Source organism: Equus quagga, chromosome 1 (assembly GCF_021613505.1).
Source record: "Equus quagga isolate Etosha38 chromosome 1, UCLA_HA_Equagga_1.0, whole genome shotgun sequence".
Classification (NCBI taxonomy): domain Eukaryota; kingdom Metazoa; phylum Chordata; class Mammalia; order Perissodactyla; family Equidae; genus Equus; species Equus quagga.
In genome coordinates, this window is record NC_060267.1 from 161,416,832 (window position 1) to 161,441,521 (window position 24,690).

At 35.4% G+C, this 24,690-nt stretch overlaps 1 protein-coding gene across 1 annotated transcript in view; it reads right to left on the reverse strand.

Moving 5' to 3' along the window:
- Window positions 1–24,690, reverse strand: part of KCNH8 (potassium voltage-gated channel subfamily H member 8) — a 337,488-nt gene that overhangs the window by 88,572 nt on the left and 224,226 nt on the right. Inside the window, exons 6-7 of the mRNA XM_046641053.1 lie at window positions 23,731–23,888; window positions 21,047–21,254 (exon numbers count right to left, since the gene is read on the reverse strand). Coding sequence (XP_046497009.1) covers window positions 21,047–21,254; window positions 23,731–23,888 — 366 coding nt within the window. The remainder of the gene's footprint in view (window positions 1–21,046; window positions 21,255–23,730; window positions 23,889–24,690) is intronic.

Sequence of the window (24,690 nt, forward strand, 5' to 3'; positions counted from 1 at the left end):
GTCTCAAAAGAAAACTCATTCTATTCTGATGTGGGATTTAAAAAAAATTGATTGACGAATAATTTTGGTATAAAGTTTACGTAGAGAACTTTTCTTGATAAAAATAATTCCAATAAATTTTTTAACAGGAAATGGAAAAGAATTATTTAGCCCTACTCTATAGATACTTGATCCAAAAATTATATTAGCATAATGAAGTTCTAGCAAGTACCCTCTACATGAGAATTCAGAAATGTTCCTCTCATTCTAATGAGAATGTCTGCATTACCAAACATAGAAGGGAAATGTCCTTATGGGTCAAGAGAGTGAGGACAAAATAGCCACAGGATTATTTCAAATGGGAGGTTCAAAATGGTAGCACCAACACATCTTCTACTCATCAAATCAATTCAGTCTTTGGTCAAATAAGGATTTTTTTAATCATCTGATCGATACCTCAATGTAATTACTAACTCATAGAAAATAGAGAATTTAACTAAAATAATTCCATTAAGCTTGCCACCCAAAGATGGAATCCATCCCTTCTAAATAATGAAAAGTGTTTGATTCACCAATTTAAAAGAATGCCAGATTCTATAACTTGGCAGTGGCAATGGATTACTGTTTTCTCTCACTCTCTCTCTCGCACACACACAGACACACACACTCAATATGGCCATTGCGTTTGTAAAGAATGCTACCATAACATGACTTGCCTACACCATCACCAAGCATGTTGTCAACAGAGAAATCACAGGGTCACATATGCTCAGTTGTCAACAAAATAATACTGGATTATTCATTTAAGAATATGTGACTCTTCGGAATCCTATTACACCATGGTATTATTTTTTGGATTTTTGCAAATACATCTGCATTGTTATGAACAAACATTTTTGTATGAAACATATAAAACACTGTATTGGAGACTGGAATCATGTGTCCGCACTTACAACACACTCAATATAAATCAGGTGCCGATTGACTCTGAAATCATTTCACCCTAGTGGGTCCCTAGTGGGTCAGAAAGAGTCACCACAAATTCCAAAATAAAGCATTTCGGGCACAGAATAGCTTTGCAACCTGTAAATCTAAACCAGTATGTTTTAAAAATTAATGGAATTAGCTATCACTAAAATATGATTTTATGGGCAGATGATAAAATTAGAAATACCACCCTCCTTCTATGGGTCACACTCAAAAAAAGCCAATCTTGACAGAATTCCATCTCAGGCTAGAAAGATTGCTAAAAATAGAACTGTAATCCCTGACCATCAGTATCAGGTTTTCAGTAAAAACAGAAAGCAGTTTGGGCACTGGCTTCAATACCGTAAATAAAGTACTTATAGTTTCTTGGGAACAGAATCAGCTGCCATAGTCATGATTTTAATAAAATACCACATGTCAATAATAACAATAATGATAGCTAAAACATCAACAGTAGCAGTGGCAGCAGTTAGTAATCACTTTATATCACTTAATTCTCTTTACAACCTAACGAAGTAGATAATCCTGTCTTCATTGTGCAGACAAGGAAACCGTGCCTTAGACAGGTAAGTAACACACACACAGTGACACGGACAGCAAGTAGAGGAGCCAGGCTTTGAATGTAGAATTCAAATTCTTAAAAACTATCATATAACAACTTAACCTAAGAGATCAAATATAAGTTCGCAGAGGCTGTCAAGCCAAAGGTTAATTTTCAACATCCTCTTAACATAAAATGGCTACAAATTTCCAAAGTTACATAAAGCTAGATGTACATTAACTTTTATTTCTGTCTTTAATATTTCAATGAAATGAAAATTCTGGTATATAATTTCTGCCAGGCTATCTAATTTTGGTGTTGAGGACAGGGGCATTGATAAAAATAGTGGGCTACAAATCCACCATTTTTAAAAAGTGGGCCTTAATAAATCATTTCTGTCTTAAGTGGGTCTCTGAGCTCTGAGTTCCTGAGGAATTAAAATTGGAGTTTGTCTTTGTCTTTCTTGACTAACCTCAATGGAAAAAAAACAAAACTAAAAAGACCCTTATGTGCAAGTAAAGGAATGTGTCAGCAAGGAGATTTTTGCAGAAGCCTCTGGAGGGTCACAGACTATGAAACACATTGTAATGATTTCTTCTGCTTGTGGCTAGTTGGAAAAATCCTAAATACAAAGCAAACACCCACACATACACACATGACAAGAAAGGAGAGAAGAGGTAGTGAAATTTTTATGCCACATGTCTAATTAGCTTAGATAAAATGTTTAACTATCTTTTATTTCCTATCGTGTCTATGATTTGTATTCATATTTGTCAAAAATCTCAAACGATGAAAATATTCTCGTGGAAATTCTTTTTAAATTCAATACTGTATTATAAAAATATTCACACACTTAAGATAACAAACAGAGGAGAAGTTCCTTAGTGAAAGTCCATAGAGTTGAGACCAATTTCCTATAAATAGCATGTATATTTCTTTTCATGAGAATGTACAGCTGGACTAAACAGTTTGGCAAATATCATGAAGAAGTGTTTTCTGTGTTTTCCCCTCTTGAGCTTGAAATAAAATTCCTATATTAATCCAGTCACACCTTCTCTGCTCTCTGTTGTTTTAGGAATTATATCTGCACATTTCAGCCAGGACTTCAACCCATTATTTTGGTCTTATCCCTCTTTTTCTCACTCTGTGTCTGGGATGGCAAATTTTTGACATATGGGCTTAAGCAAGTTCACAGATGTTTTGTTTGGTTCTTACACTAGGCTTTCCAAGTTCTGAATTATTTGCCAATGTCTAAATATCAGAGATATACCAAAAAATCCTGATTCCCAAATTCTCTGGAAAAATCAGATGTGATCACATTTCATCTATACTGGTGCTGGAGTTAGCTCATGGCTGATTCCCTCACATGGGACTTGCCTTCTCCACTTTCAGAACTTAATTTCAATAATCTTTAGTCCAGTACCTGGCCTGCTTCAACCATGTGTGCTATACCTGTTTCTCCTCTAGGCTTCTTATTTTGTGACCGAAGTTGTTCAAGAACTTTCTACTCTAAATAGATTCACCTCATCCGCTCACTGTTCTTCAAATACGTTGTGAGATTTCCCACTTCCATGCATTTATTCACACTGTGCCCCTTACTTAGACGTTCTCTGATGAATGTTCCTCCAAAATAGTACTCACCTTTGGAAGCCCAGCTCAAATGCCATCTTCACAGAGATTCAGTTAGAATCACTTCTACTTCTTTCTAAATTATTAAGGAAATTTCAGCCTGTACAAACTTACACCAAACTAATATTTTTTAAAAAATAATTTTTATGTTTTTTTGTATCCACCTCTTGACTTTCTAACCACAGAGCACATTTCTAGAAGACAGGCTCTAATTTATAATTCTCTGTACTGCTTTCATCTCATAACACTGTCCTTTTTAGGGCCTCAACAAATATTTATTTTATAGTAAATACTGAAAACCTTGTAGGGTTTAAATGCAATAATCTCAAACACTCGGTTCTTTTTCTGTTCTATTTTTCTCTATATCTGTAGTCTCTTAGGAAAATAATCTGCAGTACATTAAATTGTCACCTATTCCAAAAGAATTACTATGATTAATACAGGAGGTAGAAAGAAATAATTATATATTAAGCACATTTGATGATGTCTTCTTAAGACAGCAGAATAATTTATATTCATGGTAACTGAACTATTCTGTTTGAAGGATTGGAGATTTGAGGTCTTAAGTTTAAATCATTTTCCTTCATAAAGGCATTCCAAGTGGGAATAAGGTCTTAAGTAATTAACCTTTATTCAATTCGTCTTTTATGGATTAAATTGCAGCCATTCTTATATTTCTAACAAAACATACAACAAAATCACATTGGAATTTGGGTTATGTTATTTTTGGGCAGAAATTGATACTGCAGTTCTGGCATAATTAATGTGCAAACCTTTCTGATGTAAACACCTGGAAATATACATATTCTTCCAAAAGAGAAAGTGAACTCTCCACATGCAAAACCGAGAAGTAGCGAGTTTGTTAACTGACATCATGGTGGTGGTGCTAATAGGGAGAGAGGGATGGGCAGCTAATCACAAGTAATGATGTTGGTGCACTTGGGTTTCACACCCGTACACGCACAGGAGAGAACACTCAACTCCTACAATGCTGGAAGTGACACCTTGTATACAATTGGGATACTCAAAGTTTGACACATGAAGGGAGAAGAGTAGAAATAATTTGCCCAACAACTTACAGGGATGACAGGGAAACCTGAGTTTGAAAAAAGTAGTTTTGAGAGAAATTTTTAAAATCCAGGCTTGTGCCTTGTATACATTTTGGTGTCTGAATGTACACTATCCATGAGGCACAGGAACCTCGAAGCTAAGAAATTTTAAAAAATTTGATCCTAAGGCACAGGATAATCCTACTGTCCTTGGCAAAGACAAAGAAACAAACAACAACTAAAATTATGGATGTTCTCCTACCCCAACCTACACAGGATCTCTATAGAAAGAAGCCCTATTGAAGATGAGCTCACAAGAAAAATGAAAAAAAATTACAAAATAAATGAGGAAATAGTTTACCTTTTGTAAGAGTTAAACAAACAGAAAATTAGCACATGGTGCACTTGAATTAATAAAATAAAAATGGAAAAATATAGTATGATAATATGTTTAAAATATTTAAATTCAATTCAGAAACTTGATCTAAAGGACAAAAAATAAGGAACTGGAAATATAAAAAGAAATCCAAATACTAGGGAAAATGAACAGAGATCTGAAAAAGCACCAAATAAAATTGGTATATATATTTGATGGAAAATAGTAAGGATCTATAATATATGTATAATTAAATTCAGAAGCTTGATCTAATGGATATATATAAAACCTCAAACTAAAAACTATATTTAAAAAATTGTATGCCCATTCTATCCAAACACATAAAGCATATATTCAAACTGAGCCTCATCAAACACTGAAGAATCAGTATCACATAGACCAAATTCTGTGACAACCCATGAACGTAATTAGAAATCATAACAAAGAGTTACCTTCAAAAGTCCCATATAATTTGAAGAACAATTTTTAAAGACTTCAATGCATAAAAATATATAGCATTAAATAGATTATTTAGGAAAGAAGGGAACTTGCAAATTAACAAACTAAGTGTCTAATTCACCAAAGAAGAAACTAGAGAGGCCAAAAAATATATGAAAATATGTTTTACCTTACTTACTCAGGGTAAGAGAAATTAAAACAAGAATTAGACACTATTTCATACCTTCCACTCTCCCGCTCCCCTGATTTTCACAGGTTTAAAAACATTTGTAACAATTGTTGGCGAAGATCTGGGGAAGAACACGTACAACATTGCTTCCAAGAGGAATTTGGCAGTATTGTTAACTGCGCAGATGCACACGTCCTTCGACTGAGCAAGTGCACTCCCACATGTCTTATCCAGAGAAATCCTTGCATGTAGGCAGAAGGAAATTGCTCCTTTGATTGCTCATTGCTCACTACTTGTAATAATGACAGGTGTGAAGCAACTCAATGGAGGAGTAGATAAAAAACCAAAAGGATGAGTAAACTGGCTTATTGTACAACAGAAGTATATTAAACAGGTATGTATATTAAACAGAGTATTTTATATTAAACAAATAGAGATGATAATACTATTGGGCTCATAGGATTATGGCAGGATTAAATGAATGAACCCATGTAATGTACCTAGAACAGCGCCTGGCACTGAGAAAGCCCCATGCATGTCTGCTATAATTATTATTATTATTATTATTACTACTACTACTTCCATTTGTGATGATTTATATGGAAGCTAATGAGACAAAATAATATCGTATATTGTTTTACTAATATATTTGTGGAGTAAAAATAACATCTAAGAAAATCTTATGCACCAACGTTAGAATATTAAGGAGGAAAGAAGGAGGGAGCAAGTGAGAATTAAATTGTAGTGGGGTTTTGGCTTTATCTGTAATAAAGTAATTTTAAAAATAGAAATTAAGCAAATATGGCAAGAAGTTTAAAAAGATACAATTTCCGGGAAGCGTCTATTATATATGTTTTAAACTTTTTTGTGTGTGTTAAAAATATTTCCTAATTTAAAAAAGAAGTCTCCAGGAAATCTCAAACTTTTCAAGCTTTGGTTTCCTTTTTGTAAAATGGGGTTGAAATAATCTGCCTGATGAGATTGCAATAAAGATCAGATGAGATAAGGCACACAAATATATTAAGCACTGCACCATGCATGTAGTTTGTGCTTAATAAATGGAAGCTAAATATTAATTTGATAAAAATCAATTCTTTTAAAAAAATGTAAAGAAAATAATAAATTTACAAGTAATTCCACTATTCATTGAATTTATTTCCAGTCCTTGTGTTTGTGTGTGTATTTCCCTTTTTATCCCAAATGGGAATCAAATAATATATAGAAATCTATACCTTGGGTTCTTCACTTGAAATAACCTGAGTTTTTCCCCATGTCATTAAATATTCATTAAAATCATGATGTTTAATGGCCTATTATTTCTTATATTTGTGCTTTCTTGATCTTTTCTTTTTTCCTATGCTTATCTATATGTTCCATGGTTTTTGTAATTTATCAGATATGTGTACTATTTTAAATTCTACTTATCGGTGACATTTAATTTTTCAAAAGCCCATTTAATCTATAGTTTTCTACTTATCAGTCAATATTGACAGTTCATCATTTTAGTACCTCCTTTCTTTAACCTCATCTCTAAACTGGGAAATTTTATATACTTTAAAGTCTCTCCTAATTTTAGCTGGAACAAAAAGGCTACTGGGCCTGGCGGAGCTACCATTCTGCTTTAAAGCAATGTCTAAGCAGTAGAGGGAAAATTGTTCCATTTTCTTGGATAGTTTTGCTCTCCGAATCAGAGGGCACAGTATGAGTCTGAAATGAAGGGCTTCCATTAGTGTGGGTCTCAAAAAACTCAAGTTGTCTGTTGATTATATTTTAAAATCCAATCCTGTTTATCTGCCTTTTAGTAGAAATTTCTCTCATTTCTTGTAATAATAGATCAATGGTTGATCCACATTTTCAATGATGGTTAAGATGTGACATTATGTTTTTATCCTGGCCTTCAGAGGAATGTTAGTGGGAAGATGCAAGAGGCTGCATAAAGGACTGCTATTCAGAAGAATTCTTATCTGGATCCAATATTCTTAAATTTAGGTAAAGAAAGATAATTAACTTAAGAAAAATACCGACACCCTGGTTCTTTTCCATTGAAATCACTCTGTATTTCTTACTACTTCTTTAAAATATTCTTTACTTTTCAGCACTAGAAATTAAAAAATATTATGTTTGATCTTGAGGAAAGGAATATATAGACTAAAAAGTAATTTTAAAAAGACATACATCAGGTCACCCTACCTCTTCTTTGGAACAAGGGGCAGAAATCACAAAAACCAGTTTGCAAATTTTTGGAAATAGAAACATATATTTCTATCTTCAGAAAGCTTAGAGTAGAATAACTCTATTAAAAGTATCTTGTTTTGCTCTTCTTCACATAAAAATAAGAGAAGTTGATGTTCTAAAGATTCTGGAGATCATTTGTTCTGACCACCGCATTTTTCAGAGAAGATGTATGATGCCTCGAGCCAGGATTATGCTCTTAAATCCATGACTCCCAGTCCACCGTTCTTTCCAGTACACCATGACACCTCATGAAAAAGAAGCAATTAAGCAAAATTAGAGGTTTAGAATATATTCTCTCCAGGGTTCTTCTTTACACTAACATCCTGTGAATCTATGAATCAAAGTTGGCTTAAATAAAAGAGTAACTCAACTGGAGTCACCTCAATTGCATAAGGTCATTGAGTACAAAGGTTGAAAAGAAAATGCTGGAGTTAAAGCAACTCACCAGCTGGGCTAATTAGAACATTAGACAAAGGATAGAAGTCTTAAGATATCAGGAAGTGAGCTTTTCTTCTGACTATCCTTTAGAAATTAAATCAGAAACAAAATTTTGCACATTTTAATCACCAGTTATTTCTATATCCAATCTAGAGAGTGCTATTTCTTTCTCTCAATTTAAGAAATCATTATGTTTCTTAAAAGTTTCATGTGAAGTGAAATTGTTTATTGAGCTTGTTTGCATCATAAAATTGGAAGTGTACGGCTGTGGCTAAACCACCAATGGTTAAGAACTTTAGGAAGAAGTGGATTAAACAAGAGGGATTTCATGGCATGTATATTACTGTACAGAAGACAACTTCAGTCTAATGGTACAAAACCTGGAAAGGACCCAAAGATTAAAAAAGGTTCTACTGATGAGTTAGAGCAGCTCTAACCCAGTTTTCACTTATGATGAAAGGCATGTCAACAGACTAAGATATTATTTCTTCAACATACCTAAGTTTCAGGTGCAAGACAGTTTTCTTAAAGGAATTGTAACTAAATCTTCTCCAAGTTGAAAATAAACTTAGAGATCATCCAGCTCTAGGATGTATTTGTTTGTTTTGTTTACCAGGAGCCTGTGAAAGAACATCATGGAATATACAACTATATTTTTATGCAAACTATTTACACGTGGATATATGAATTTATCATCAGAGATCTACAGCTTCCATTTACTTTTCAAAAGGGCTTATGACTCAAGAAGCATTAAGATTCAGGAAGAATCAGTCAAGTATCTCATTTTCAAAGAGATAATTGGGACAGATATGGTTTGATAAAATTTCCTAGGTCACACAGTTATTTAGTAGCAGGGCTGTGTTTAGACTAAAGGATCCCCAGCTTCCAAGCTAAGAATTGTTCTATTACACCATACTCTTTTATGAAATATACTCTGGAGGGCTATAATTTAATGTTCAATATGATTCTGTGAAGTATTGAGCATCATTAACAATGCCTGTTTGTAACATAAAATATCTTTTCAGTAAAATCCTCTAGTCGAGTTAGAGTAAATATTTAATAAAATAAACAATCTTCTCAAACAATAGCTAAAACAAGTATGGATATTAGATAAGTCAGGGAGAAATTTATTAGTACTTTATATTGTATGAATGTCTTCCTAAAAACCTCAAATAAATTAATTAAAACTTATTGATGCACATTATTTGAGATCTATAAAATATTATTTTCACGTCACTAGATTGTCTTATACCAATAATAACTGAAACAAAATTAATGGAAAATGGATCCCACTCACATAAGCACAAAAATGTACAGTATTTAAAAATAAACTTGACAAGAAACACAAGCAACTTGTGTGAAGGAAACTACCTAGTTTCTCTTAATGACATAAAAGAATTTAAATAGATGGATACTAAATGCCATAGTCTTGGATGACAAAAATACTTCAATGTTATAAAAGCATGAATTTCCTCCAAATTAATTTATAAAATTAACTCCAATTAAAATGACATTTGGATTTTTGGAGGGAATAGAATTTTCTCTAATATTGATCTAAATGAGTAAATGGGCTAGAATGGTCCTATTCTACTTGCTGTTAAACCCTATAATAATTAAAATTCTGTGCTATTGGTATAAAATTAGACTGTTAATGGAAGAAAAATGAAACCCAGTAACCATCAAAAGAATGCATAATAATTAAGTATGATTAAAATGCGGTATTTAATTAGTGATCCTGGGAAACTAGTTAGACATTTAGAATATAAATGTGTACATACATACAAATAAAGTAAGTTAGATCCAAGCCTCAATGAGCTATATCGAACTTTCCCGACCGCCAGAAGCAAACTGTGTTTCTCTTCTTTGAACGCTCACATCACCTTTTAGACCACCCTAAAATTAATGTTTCCTGTGTGAGATATGTCTTCAACTTTGAACTCATTTAAGAACACAAGCATTTGGCACTCCCTGAGCCAGAAACACATTATTGTCCCTAATATTAACAGCCACACAACTCAGGAAAATCCAACAGGGTGGAAAGGAAGAGGTCAGAGGTGGGCAAAATTTCCAATGATAGAAGTCATAGGATCCTTTGGGAGGAGCATAGAGAGGCAATGCCTGGTCAGCAAAGTATCATCACCTCAAAATAAAGGCTCCTTAGAGAAAATACTCAAAGGAGAGTCTCTCTTCCAAGGTCTAGGCCTAGGGCAAAGCTCAAGATATTTAAAGACCAAGAGTCTTTTCCAGGGCTGAAAGGCCAAAATGAGACCAGGAAACAGCTCCTTGGAGACTTTTGGGTCTAGTTAGCTGTAAGCAGTGTCACCTCAAATTTACCTCCAGCTGGAAGGTGGTAGCAAATTTGAGCCATTTTCTGAGACAGAAAAAGAACCAGGATAGGGAGTGAAGAGGAGTTGAGAAAATTAGCCCTCTCTTGTATCCCTATAAAGTCAAAACCATTGCTTAATAATTCTCTTCTCCAAGGCTACCACATAGTAAGAGATTGAAAATGTATTAGCAATTGGCTGATTCACTGCAACATCACAAAAACTCTGACACTAAGCAAGGAATACGGCTTCCACATACTTAAATAGTTAGTGATACTGTGATTTGAAATAAGAAATATATTTTTGGTCTTAGTTTAATAGCACAGAGCTACTAAAACCCTTGGAATTTCCTAAGTGTTGACAGTGATAAAGGTGTCTTTTGCCATGCTAATGAGGTGACCTTTGGAAAGCATCTAATGATGGGAGCTGGTTGCCAGAAGAACCAACCATGTGATTAGAGGGTTTGAATTTTCAGCCTGGCCCTCCACCTCTGGGGAGGGGAGAGGGGCTGGAGGTTGCATCAATCACCAATGGCCAATGATTTAATCAGTCATGCCTCTATAATGAAGTCTTCATAAAAATCCAATAGGACCAGCTTCAAGAGAGCTTCGATATTGGCGAACGTGTGGAGATTTGGGGAGAACAGCATACCTGGAGAGGGCGTGGAAGTTCAGTGCCCCTTCCTACATTACCTGCCCTTTGCATCTCTTCCATCGGGCTGTCCCAGAGTTGTATTCTTTTGTAATAAATCGGTAATCTAGTGAGTAAATGGGTTTCTTGAGTTCTGTGAGCCACTCTAGCAAATTAATTGAACCCAAAGAGGCGGTCGTGGGAACCTCTGATTTATATCCACTTGGTCAGAAGCACAGGTAACAGCCTGGGCTTGTGACTGATGTCTAAAGTGGGTGGTGGGAGGGGGCGGTCTTGTAGGACTGAACCCTTAATCTGTGACATCTGATGCTATCTCTGAGTAGATAAGCATCGTAATTTAGTCCAACTGTAAGACACTCAGCTGGTGTCCAGAACTCCAACCGCAACAGTGGAAGTGGGTTCAGAATCTAATTTAGTATAGGAGGCATTAAATGGGAGACAGTATAGGGATTATAACAACATATATACTACATATTCTAACAAAGTCTAGATAATAAAAGTTCTGCACTGAACAATATCATCACTAGAGAATAACAATTAGCCTCAGTCATAAAGTGTTAGCTGCTCAACACTTTTTATCCTCAGGAATAAGCTATTGTAGTTCTGGTTTTTACTTTCATCATTTAAAATTTATTTGTTTGTCTGGGTTGTTTGTTTTGGTTAAAGAAATAAGAGGATGAGTGGACAGAGAGCTGTGCTTTGCTAGAAGCTGTTTGAAATTTCACACTTTACGTTAGACTCAGTCAATACTCAGTACTGAGGTCATAGTCAATGCCCATAGCCTTAGGAATCTAGTAATTATTTTCCACAATAAAATTATAAACAAACCAATGATTTATGAGTTTACAATATGTTCTCCCTTGATTGAGATAATAGCTAAAGTCTGTTCTTTAGCAAACCATAAACAGGAGGATTATTATAATATATATATATATCTACCATGAATTTAAATTAGTAAATGAAAAACAAGCAATAATTTATTTTTAGAGGGAAAAAAACCAGAAAATGAGCAATTGTTTTCATGAGATGGTCAAAAGTTTGAGGTATAAATAGACCATGGGTTACAAATTGATAAGTGGATAAAGGTCAGAGATACATTTTCAAAAACAGCAAGAGCTATGCAGATAATCTTATATTTAGACAATGTTTTATAAATGAGAAAGCCAAAACAGCTCAACAGGTGACACTTACCAACACTCAATAGTATTTGTACTCATATTAACGACTGTCAAGTGTTATGAGGTCTTTTGAGAGAGAAATAAGACAGTTCCTGTTCAAGGGTGATCTGAATACTGAGGAAATTCAGTATTTGGATAGCCAAAATACCCCAAAGAAACAGGCGTTCAATAGAAACAGAATCCTGAGTTTTGGCTTCCTATGACTTTACAGTCTACTCTTCACGGCAATCCAGTCTTAACGAGATGAGCAATGAGAATATTGTTGTATATTATCATAAATGATGAGATACTATTTGGAAGCACAGACCCAGTGTAACTTACTTCCAAACACTGAAGGAAGATTGATTTCAGAGCTTCTGCCTCTTTTAATCTGAGTGGAGTGACCTACTGACATGGCATAGAAGCCTTTATTTGTGGTCCACGCGATTGTTCCTGCATCCACCCAAACACATGTATTGTGCACGAGTTCTCTCTGTCCGCCAAGATGAACACAAAGACAGGAGTTTGCGGTACAGAGTATGTACATAACGTCTTTCTGGAAATAGAGATACACTTATACATATATACACACATGTGTGTTTGTGTGTATTCTACTAACTGTAACACAACAATGACATGCCATAATTCTATGGTATTTTCCAATTTGCAAACTGCTTTCATATTAGCTTATTTAAGCTCACCAACTACACTCCAAGGTAAGTATTGTTTACTATTTCAGTTTGAAAGATAAGGATAATCCGTCTCCCTATTCTTGTGTATTTACTGCGAGACGCTGCACGTTGTATTTTATATTTTTAGAAAGATGAAAATCATTATTATTCTTCCTCCTATGCTACTGAGTTCACTAATTTTTCCTAAGGTGTGTTTTTTTAAACTCCAGATTCATGGGATGTTAACAGAATAATAACAAGTATTACAAAAAGGCAGGGTTATGTGGTAAAATAAATTTATGCAACATTCAGGTTAAACAAAGTTTAATCAGTTTCCTTGGGATTTCTCTGAGCTCACACTATGCTAATCCACCTTGTCAGTCCTTCAGAATGGGAATAGAGTGGCTGCATTTCTCAAACTTACACGACAACAGAACTGTTTGCTGCTTGCAGTGTTTGGTCTAAGGTGTGAACGCTTTTGGAAACTGATGCAAAGATATTCTGAGTATATTTCAGCTTTGGTAGTTTCTATTGGTGTGTCCTTTTATCAAGTAACCCTGGCAATTTGAAATATCAACTCCCAGTCGGCTACCTGAAATCCAGAAATTCCCTAACAAAGGATTAAGAACATTATGCAATTAGAAGCTCATTTTGTCCTGCTTGCTCTCTAAATGCCCAAATAATTTTTATCAGACTACAGAGATAACTCAACTTCACAAGTTGACACTCATGTGTACTTTATTTCCCCAATTTTTATCAGCAAAGTTTATTGTTATGCTCAGAAATAAAGTACGAGGGAAGTATGAGTTTTAAGAATAAAACGTTTGCTCTTTGTGGCAAAAGAGTAAAATCCTGCTCCTAAAACACAGAGATGTTTCTGTTTTGTGAAAATCTTTATTGAAAGAGTAGAGCATCGGCAACTCTTTAAAAACTGATGGTATTTGCTTTAAGTTTCTGAGAACTAACAGTAATATAAACTGTTTCTGATGATGAAACTTAAAGCACTGTGCCATACTTCTTCAGCACTGAGGTTAATTCCTTCTCACTGGACCTCCTTGGGCCTTTACGAGTGAACTATGTCCATATGAATTCGCAAATACGATTGAGATTGAGGAAGGATAGAAAGGACTGAATTGTCGCTAGTTTAGTACTGTTTATAACTGAGAGTATTAAATTCACAAAATGTCTCAAGAGTTTTTGTTTGTTGTGCGAGGAAGATCAGCCCTGAGGTAACTACTGCCAATCCTCCTCTTTTTGCTGGGGAAGACTGGCCCTAGCTAACATCCATGTCCATCTTCCTCTACTTTATATGTGAGATGCCTACCACAGTGTGGCTTTTGCCAAGAGCTGCCATGTCCGCACCCAGTATCTGAACTGGCGAACCCTGGGCCGCCAAGAAGCGGAACGTCCGAACTTAACAGCTGTGCCACCAGGCCGGCCCTCAAGACTTTTTAAAACCTTGCTACTCAAAGTGTAGTGTGGGGACCAGCAGCCCAACTTTACCCAGGAGTTTGTTAAAAATGCTGAGTCTCAGGTTCCACCTCAGACTTACTGAATTAGAATCGGTGTTTTAAGGCAATTCTCAGGTGATTCCAGGGCCCCTTAAAGTTCAAAACTTTGCTTTAAAAAACAAGTCCAGGAGTCCCTCACTAGGGTCCATTTTAATAATTGGAAACCTTCATTTTAGGCTTTTTCCTCCCCTTCTTTATTTCATGTTTTCCCAAGAATGAGAATCTACAGATAAGGGTTATCTAAAAAAGTTTTATAATCCTTTACACAGAACCTGAAAAGGTAGAGTGCTTGTCAAGTCTACCTTCTTGAGGAGAATTTCATACAATTATTGAAGTAATCCGCTCACAATATCATAAGCCTGGTTATTTTTTTTCCATTCCATGAGGCTTGTCGATGCTAAGCTGTTAATAAGCAGAGAGCCCTTCAAATCCATCAGCTTTTATGATGTTTTATCCAATGAGGATCAAGAGACTTAGGATTAAAATTGTCAATGAAAATTTGAAAATGATATCTGACTTAATCCTTTTTTTCCCATTCTAGATTCTTGGGCATTTTTTTCTTTTTGGTCAGTGATACAGATACACTTTTTAGGCATTTACAATGGATAAGTGTACTCCAGTAGAAGGATTAAAAGATAAAAAAGCTTCTTTCTATTGCAAAATACTCTCATCTCTAACTTCTGGAGTAGATCATTTATTTTAAAGTTCAGCATGTCATAGCCTTAGAAATAGAGAGCTTTGAGAAAGGATGTAAGGTAGCATTTTAGCAACAGAAGGGAGCTGCTGACCAAGATGCAGTCTTGCTGGGGAAGCCCAGCTTGGTAAGAACTCCATGGTCAAGTTTACATCAGGAGCATCAACTGTTGTAGTGAGCAAGATCCACTGAGAATTACCACATCCCCGTCTTTCAGCTAATTCCATCTGACGTGATGATGTCTGAGAAGGGTATGAGGATTCTTGGAAGCATTTTAATAAGTTTTACTGTTTGTCTTTACATGTAAGGGTAAAGATGCTATTGTAAACGTTCTTTGGTTTTTTGTCTTTTGGTTTTTTTGGCTGTCTAAACTCCTTTGTGAAGGGGGAATTCACCATAGATAAAGTAAGGAAGAGACAGGGACCCACTTCCCACCACGGAAGTGTAAGATGGGGTCTCTGCTTGCCCCAGCAGTCAGTATCTGAGCATGTGACTTCAGCTTGGCCAATTAAATTCTCCCTTCAGGGACTGTGAGTCAGAGATGAACAGAGGGTTAAGACTCTCTCATAGCATCTACAAAGACAGAAACAGGTCCAGGCCACCCTTGCAAAATGTCAGCAACAGTGCCTCTTGCACTGGGGTATCTGGCTCATATTCTTTTCCCAAGTCTCATTCTCTATCGTAATTTTGAGTCTGCATGTCCTGCTAATGAATTCCTTTTCTGTCTTTGCTTGCAATCAAGAATCCTGACTGATACACAGATATCACCTCTTCACCAAACTTGAATAGTATTGCTATTTCAGCTCTACATAGTTCATGGATGTAAATTTGAGCAGGTGGCTGAGTTTGAGTGATAAGAGTGGAATTAGTGATAAGAGTGGAGGTGGTAGTAGTGGTGGTAAAGGTGGTAGTTACTAGCTACAAGAACCTATCATAAATCAGAAATTATGTTAGGTATGTCAACCTGAATAATTCTAATCCTCCAAAACGTCACATCCATTTTACAGATGAGGGAACTAAGATCATTGTATAAAAAGTCACACACTGAAGTCATCTTGGCCAAAATCACATGCCTAGTACATGCCTGAAGCAAGATCCAAATCTAAATCTTTCTAGATTAAAATCAGAACTATTATATTCTATTCAGAATCCTAATGGAACTCTTTAAGGACTAATTCAATGTTATTAATTGAACTTTATGAATATCATTAATCGAACTTAATAAGAGATAATAATTAAAATAATATATCCCTACATTAATTGGGATATAAGGAAACATGCAAGGTCTTCTCATACATTTCTAGCTGGGTATTTATTCAGGTCTTACAGAAGATAAATAAAGGTCCCCCAAAGAGATCATTCTGAAACGTTTTTTTGCAGCCAAAACAGAAATTAAAATTGAAAAAAGCATGCTTCAACTCAGTTGTGATATATCTCTTTAACGCAATGTTACATCTTGCCATGGAAGCACTATGTCTAAATTTCATAAAAGTTTGATATATCCCAGCAAGCTTATAGGGTGTGGATGTTGGACCTGTCTCCTGTATTAGCCTTGAAGGAGAAATCTCCTATCTGTGTGCACTTATAAGGCTATGTGAAAATTACTAATTTTTCAGAGGGTTGCTCAAATAAAGAGTTTGGGTAAATATATTATGTTGAAGATACACAAAAACATATAATTTCTTGTCCAGCACTACAACTAGGCCTTGAAGGCAACTCTTTTTAAGCCATTTCTTAATAACTTTCCCATATAAAATGCTAAGTATCACCAGTCACAGCTCATGGCGCTCTATTAGAAGTAACTGTCATAATAAAATGGTAATGATTGTTAAAATAGCTGCTATTTACTGAGCAGATACTTGGTACCAGGCACAGTGCTAAATGCTTCCCATAGATTGCCTAATTTAATTCTGGCAACCCCAATGAGGTAGGCACTATTACTATTAGCATTTTACAGATATTGAAAATGAAGCAAAGCCAAACACCTTCCCTTGTTGCCCAGTGTTCTATACTCAAAGGATCACTGCCCAAGAGAGAATTTTTGCCTCACTGTGGCCTTAGGATGAAGTCCCAACTCTAAAGATTAGCATGAACAGTCTGTAAAGATCTGGCCCCTAACTACTTACCTCTTTAGTGCATCATCTTACTACCATCCACCTGCCCCCATTCACCTCTATCCTGGTTCTACTGAACTGCATCATATTGTCATGTCCTGCTGTCACACACGCCCATTCCTCAGCATCTGTAGAGACAAGACCTATTGATCCTTTACAACTCAGCTCAAGGCAGAAAAGCTTTTGCTGACATTCTAGTTAGATTTAGCTACTACTCCTTTACGCATATTCTTGTTATAGAATATATCACACTGATATATTCAGTGAATTATTTATCTATTCTTCCTACTGGACTTTAAGCTCCATCGCATTAAGTATATTATTTGTTTTGGTATCTCCAGGGCCTAACACAGGACCAAGCAAGCAGTGAGCACTCAAAAATATTTTTGGAGGCCACTGGATGGCGTAGCGGTTAAGTTTGTGTGATCCTCTTTGGTGGCCTGGGGTTTGCCAGTCCACTCCTGGGCGCAGACTTATGCACCACTTATCAAGTCACGCTGTGGCAGGTGCCCCACATATAAAATAGAGGAAGATGGGCACAGATGTTAGCTCAGGGCCAACCTTCCTCAGCAAAAAGAGGAGGATTGGCAGCAGATGTTAGCTTAGGGCTAATCTTCCTCAAAAAAACAATTTTGGAATGAATGGTCAAATCTTAAGTGAGCACCCTATTTGTTCTCCTCTCAATCTTCCTGCCAGAAAGAATTTGCTAAATAGCCATTCTCTATAATTTCATAATATTCAAAATTATTAGAAGGAGTTCTACACAAGGAGTTAGGGAGTCTAGGTTCTTGTCTCATGATTGTGACTTAGTAACTGAATGATTTGAAGATTGATTTATTTAACAATCTTTTTGCACATGTGTCATGTGCCAGGAACTGTACGCCACAATGGGGATGCAGCAGTGGACACAATAGACAACAACCACTTCCACCAAAGATCTTGCATGACCTAGAGCTGGATTTCTGGCCATAAAATCAAAGAGTTGGACCAAGGTCCTCCCAGGTCTACAATTCCAGGGAACAATAAGCCAAACCTCAAATTCCTTCAAATATAGTATAGAAACATATAAAAATATAAAGTAAAATATAACACTAGGCAAATCAGTTCATAAGCAGCTTCTGATATAATTAGTCTACAGGTATACTTCTTTCCAAAAATAGATATCTTAGAGAGATATCTATATCTCTCACTATAACGTTATTTAAAGACTAACTTTGATTTGGTCTGATACAAAGTACTGGAACTCTCTCTAGCTGTAAGTGGTAGCCTGCCAAGGACAAAAGGGGAAAAAAAATCATTTCAAGGCAATTAGCGATTAGAAAGAAAATGTCCTTTTTTTTTCACTTGGAAAGGTGAATCTGTTCTATACATCTAATGTTAGTCACAACATAAAGAACAACGTGTTCTCTAACGAAATTGTGTTTGTATAGTGCGTTTTCCAATTCATGATAATTGGACCGAAAAAGGTAAAACATATTATTAGTGGACAAATTACATGGTAAAAACTAAATTAGCCTAGACTCTCAGCTGCTTCATTATAAAATTAGGCAAGGAAGGTCATAATTATTTAATTTGTGTCCAATCTCAGCTGGAGAATGTTTTAAATGAACAAATGATGCAAGTAATTTTAGAGGAAGGGAAAGTCCTTGTAGTCAAGCCTGTAAATCCAATTTTGACAGGCACTACCTTCCTGATCATATCCTGAGAGGTGTTTGGACAGGAAATCTAATTCTCTAAAGATAAATGTTCGGTCATTTTTATCACAACTGAGTAAAACATATCAATTCCCTGACATGCCATGATCATAGAATGTACTTCCTGACACAGCCCTTTTCCTTAAACTTACTGACGTTGGATGGTTGCTACTGCTGGTTTATGTGGGTACTGAGCTAAAATAAAAGATAGGTATATTAAGCACACGATACTGGGTTTGTTCTTCCATTAAAGTCATAAATCATGGAACCTGAAATAGACTTTCAAGTTATATAGTGAGGAAACTAAGGCCCAGGCAGGTGAACAAAATTACTGCAAATCTCACAGTTGGTTAGTGGTAGAACCATGATGATAGAAGGGATCCATTGCCTCCAACCCAAGGTTCTTCCGACTATTCGATTATGCCAATGCTCTCTTTGTGGGTTGACTTCTAGTTCTCAAGCCTCCACTCATTATACTGAACCATAACCCCAGGACCAAGAGTAGGAGTGGAAGGGAGCAATACAGAAGCAGTTCAGGTAGTTGGCTTCTTTTTTCTTAGAAAATAACTCTGTATGTTTGTGGGAAGAAAAATAAAAACTAGTTTGTATGTCTGCAGCAGGACTGGCGTGTTAGAAACAAAACAAAAAGCTTTCCTCACATAACTAAATTTGAGAGCATGAGTAAGCTGAATATCCCCATCTGGAGACTCTCAGACTAGACAAGCCTTACAAATTAATATGAGTGTATAGGTCTGGGGCCCAAAGGAAATTAGGTCAGGTCCAAAAGGGAATCAGGTGGCTGACCACAAGTCAGAGTTTTAATATGGGTTCAAAGCAAAGGGCAGAGATCTAATGCCGTAATTCACGGAAGACCATTAGAGCTCCACTAGAGTATGTGATGGAAAAGCCTTCAGGACAAAGTTAGAGAAAGGGAAATGGTATTGAAGGATGGAAAATATTTTAATCCAAGTGCAATCCAGGCTTTGATCCTCCTTTTGATCAACTCTTCTCTTTCCCCCTACCTCTCCCTCTCTCTCTCATCTCATATTCTCTTTATGAAGGATATTTTTGCTTTCACTTTGCAGTTTTATTTTTCCCTTTACTTCATTTCTGAGAATTGAGGTCCACAGCAAGTCACAAAAAAAGTGCTTTGATAAGGAAGATAAGAAAACCATTCTGAGATGAAAATTCTCAGAGTACATCAGCTGCTTTGAGTAGCTCAGGGATGAAATTGAGATGTGTAGGAGCATTTTTAAGAACATAGACAGGAGAGTCACTCCCTTGAAGCTGCTTTCTTAAGGTCTCCAGCTTTTTCTCCAAAGATGCCCTTTGAAGGCTTTGTATACACCCTACGGTGAGAGAGTGGCATTAATGAGGGCCAACCCAGGGAAGTTCAAAATGCATTCTGCCACTAAGTGCTGGCATGAGAGGTCAGAACATTTTTCTCTCTTGGGAATCTCTTGTGGCTTTATCCCTGTGCAAAGGTCTGGGCTTCTTTCAAAAGTTCAAGACTGATTTTTGGAGGAGAACATAAATGAAGGATTTTTTAACCAACCAAGAAACATATTCTTTAGATTAAATATCAGATTAAGAACAAAAATCCTATGTAGGGTACTATGATGATTCTCTAAAGGAAATGACTATGAGAAGAACAAAGATATTTTAGGATAGAGAGTTACAGCTTCAAAATTTTCATTTTTTCTAAAGTTTATGTGGTTGACATAAGTTAAAAGATGTGTTGACGTGCAGAATGTTTCAGTTTTCTTTATGCAGAATTATGTAACACTTGGAAAATCTCTTACACTCCCATGTACTATGGGGACACAAAATTTTGTAAATTATATTTGTGAATATCCAATTCTCTCTACATCACAAATTCTCAAAGTTCACTAAATGTGGAAACTGTGTCATTATGATAGCTCTCTCTTGCTTTTTAAAAGAAAGAATGGTAGGTGTATCTTTTCTATTAAATCCCCCCCCAACTCCCAAACACAAGTGATCATTTTCTTATTGTCATGATTGGCCATAGGTCAGGTGCCCAGTGATTTACTATTACTGTCCCTGTATTGGATATGTCGAGATAAGATCACACATTACCTATCTAAAAACTTTTACAGCCTTCCTGGTCATTTTGAACAGTTAACCCACTGAAAGTTTAACCCATAACTCTTTGAAAAAAAATAAGTTTGCTCCAGAAAATTTTCTCAAAAAAAAATCACTTGCGTCATGGACCTTTCCCTCCCCCTAAAAAGATGAGAAAAATCAACAGAGGACATATACTTATAGACTCATCTTTCACCTCCTCCAAATTCTAGACAATCTTCCTTTTTGCTTAAAAATGGAAAATGTGACAAATGTAAGCCCTTACCAACTTCCCACTTCAGAAGGCTGTTGTCTTCCCTCTCCATTTTTCCAATGACATACCAGATACACGCCATCCAGTGTGCAAGGAGCGCAAACATGGACATGAGCAGAGTCAGGACGATTGTGCTATGTTGGGAATAACGGTCCAACTTCTGCAGGAGACGCAAAAGACGCAACAGCCGTACGGTCTTCAGGAGATGCACGAGAGACACCTGAGGTAGCAGACAGAGCAGCACAATTTAGCTCATGGGTTCACTTCACGCCATGACATTACTTTAGCTTATAGCCATTCTGGAAAGTTCTAGAAATGAAGTATAAACATTATTCCAGTACTATGGTCATGAACATGACCATTTCTTTGTTCTTGACATATTCTATCAGGAAGTGATAGGATAAAGGAAGATAAGACAATTTAATTTCTTTGAGTAAATACTTTTCTTCCTTAATTAAGATTTCTCTCTTTTTCTGTACCTGGCTGATTTAATATCAAATAGAGTTTTGACATTAGAGTTTGACAAATTCCTTGACTTTATCTAATTTGGGGGGTAGAATCATAAATAGAGTGGAAGGAAGTGATGTATATGACCAACCTAAGAGGAATTTTTTCTTTACAGACAGAATTATAAACAAGTTCAGCATCTTTTGGAAGTTTGCTTTTGCAATTAGCTGGATTCAGTTGACTTCTAATTCCTTCCTCTCCTAGCCATCTTCCCTTATCACTAAGAAAAATGTACCTAGAATAGTGCCTGACACTTAGTAATTGCTCAATAAATAGTGTTAAATGAATAAAAGGATAAATTACTAAGTTAAGATACAAAACACTCCAAGCTTAGGATAACAATAGATGTTCAATAAGATTGTGTTCAGTTGTAATCTTGTGACTTATTCTGTACTCAAAAAGATAAAATCATAAGATCAATTCAGGAACCTGCTAGCTAGCTGTGTTCTTTTTCTTTCTTTCTGATATAGATGTTGATCTATTCTTTGTAAAGTATTTGTGCCAGATTTCACAAATAAGAAAGAAGAAAGACAGAAGTGTAGTGAAAGTGCACAAGAATTTAAAATTTATCAAAATATGAGAATTAGACTTTCAAAAATCCTTTATCCATGTTAATTTTAGGCAATGAGATGCTGAGACATAAATACATGTTACGTATTTTTTATTTTATGTATTTTATCATATAATTCTATAACATATATATTTAAAATTATTCTATTTGTTCAGGACCCAAAGAAAAATGGAATATAAAAAATATTATTAGTATAGCAAAAGAGTCAATTAGTTTAGAGCAGAGTCTATTAAGCACCATGTATTTAACAATTCTCTAGGAGAATTTGGAAATTTTTTTAGCATTTTGTGAATTATACATTGCTTTTGGATATTTTTTTGCAACCTTGCAAAAGCCTTATTTTAAGTCATTACGCTTTCATTATAGTACACTTATCTAGTCAAATTCAATCTTAAAAAGCACTTTAAAAAGCTTGGATAACAATTCAGTGTAGCACTGATTGATATTACATACTAGATTTTTCTCCAGAGCTTTCCTTTCAGTTGAGTTATAAACCTTTTAAAGAGATTGACACCCTCAACTTTCCAACTTAAAAAAAAAATAAGAAAGAAAAAGAAAAGAAAAATGCTATTGTACAGGCAATTAACAGGTGCAGAAATCTGTACTAAATAGTCAGGAGTATAGTTCGATCTTCATTCTGTATTCGAATGTATTTGAAACACTGATCACCTTGTTTAATATTAAAAACTACGCTTTTAAATTCTTGATAGAGAATATGATTTCTACAAGGGGTTATCAACTGAGTGGGAAATATATTTAACTTGAACTAATAATCGGTAAATTTTTACCTGCTAAAATTGGTTACTCCACAGCAAATTGCATTACTGGTCCCAAACTACTATTATACTTCCTTAGATGTCTCTCTATTTATAAGGAAGCACTTACTGCTTTTAAGAGTATCAATGATTAAATAGTAAAAATAGCTACTACAAGTGGGCATGTTTTCTTTCCTGTGATGAGACATGAGGATAAAGGCTTTAGATGAAGAAAGAGGGGAAGCTACAAATATCAATTAAAATTCAAGAGAACTCTCAACTTTATGTTGGTCATTGCATCATTTAGGTTTCTGTCCCATCCAACATTTTTACAAGGACTTCCAAAAAGTGGTTAAATTCTCTTATTTTTATTTGAGCATTTTTCTCTATCTTGATCGGTCTTGTTTGTTTTGTCAGTGAATAAGGAAATACTCAAGAGGTAGAGAGGAAATTCATAAAAGGAGAAGAAATCTTTAAAGTCTCCACCAAATTCTCAAGGCTAATATCTCCCTTAGTAATATAAAGTAATGCTCGTATTTCTACACATGGTTTCCTTGTCAAAGGATTTTTTAGTGAGTCAGTATTGATAATAAATTCAGGCTTTTTGTATATCCTGGTTAAATAACTAGAAACAATGCAAATAACTAGGTATAACTAAGTAATGCAAATTTCAAAAGGAAGTAACTTCCTCAAGTGGAGAATCTGATAGGCATATCATTGGTCACCTTGGCATCTTTGTTGAAGAGGGAACAAAATCCTGGATGCACAAATTGCCACAAATGAATAAAACCTGAACATGTGAAAAAGAAGCACAGGGGTAAAACCAGCCTTTGAGGTCATGTGGAAGGGAGCTCTTTACTCACCACTGTGACGTTGAAAGCATACAGGAGGTCAAAAGGCAGGGCAGCGATCAAATCAATGATGAACCAGGTTGTGACGTAGTGGATGCAAATTGATCTTGCTTCAAAGATAACCTGGCCAGACTTGCTCACATAGGTTGTTCGGAAATTTAAAATAATATCTGCTTGAGAAAAAACGATAGAGAAAAAGAAGGAAGAAAGAGAGAGTAGAGTGAAAGAAGGGAAGATGGAAGGAAGACAGGAAGGCATGGAGAAAGAGGGGAGGAAGAAAATTGCATACAATTAAATAAAGTTTAGACTAAGAGTAACCTCTTAATGTATTTCAGATTGATAATATCCATAATACTCTTCTTGACAGATCCAGCTCAACTCAACAAACAGGTATCCAAGAAGGTTGAAGAAAGTAATATTTTCTGAGTACTTAATATATCCTAGACATCGGGTCACATGTTAACATAATTAAAATAAATAATAATAACAATAACAACAGTTGTCATCACTTTCTAATGCCCTCTATGTACCAAACATTGTCCTGAGATCTTAGCATAGGTTATTCCACTTACTCCTCAGAACATCTTCTGTAGTAGACAGTATTAACTCCTTATCCAGGAGGCGGTAATGAGGTCTCAGTGAGGAAAATTGACTCATCCATGATCATATTGCCAACAGTGGCAGAGATGATTTTGAGCACAGATACATTTCATAGTTTGTATTCTTTTTTTATTCTGTGTACAAAAATTTTACTAATCTCCGTATGGATATGAAATTCATCTCAGCCCTGAAAGCACTTGTATTAATAAAATACCAGAAGCTTCTTGTTTGCATTTCTGGGTTAAATTCCCCATTTTATTTTAAAGGATGAGGAATTAATTTTAACTTTTCCCTACATCGTTGTTTTATTGTATTTTTATTTTGTATATATTTTTGCTTTATATTTATATTTGATTTTATTATCTACTTATT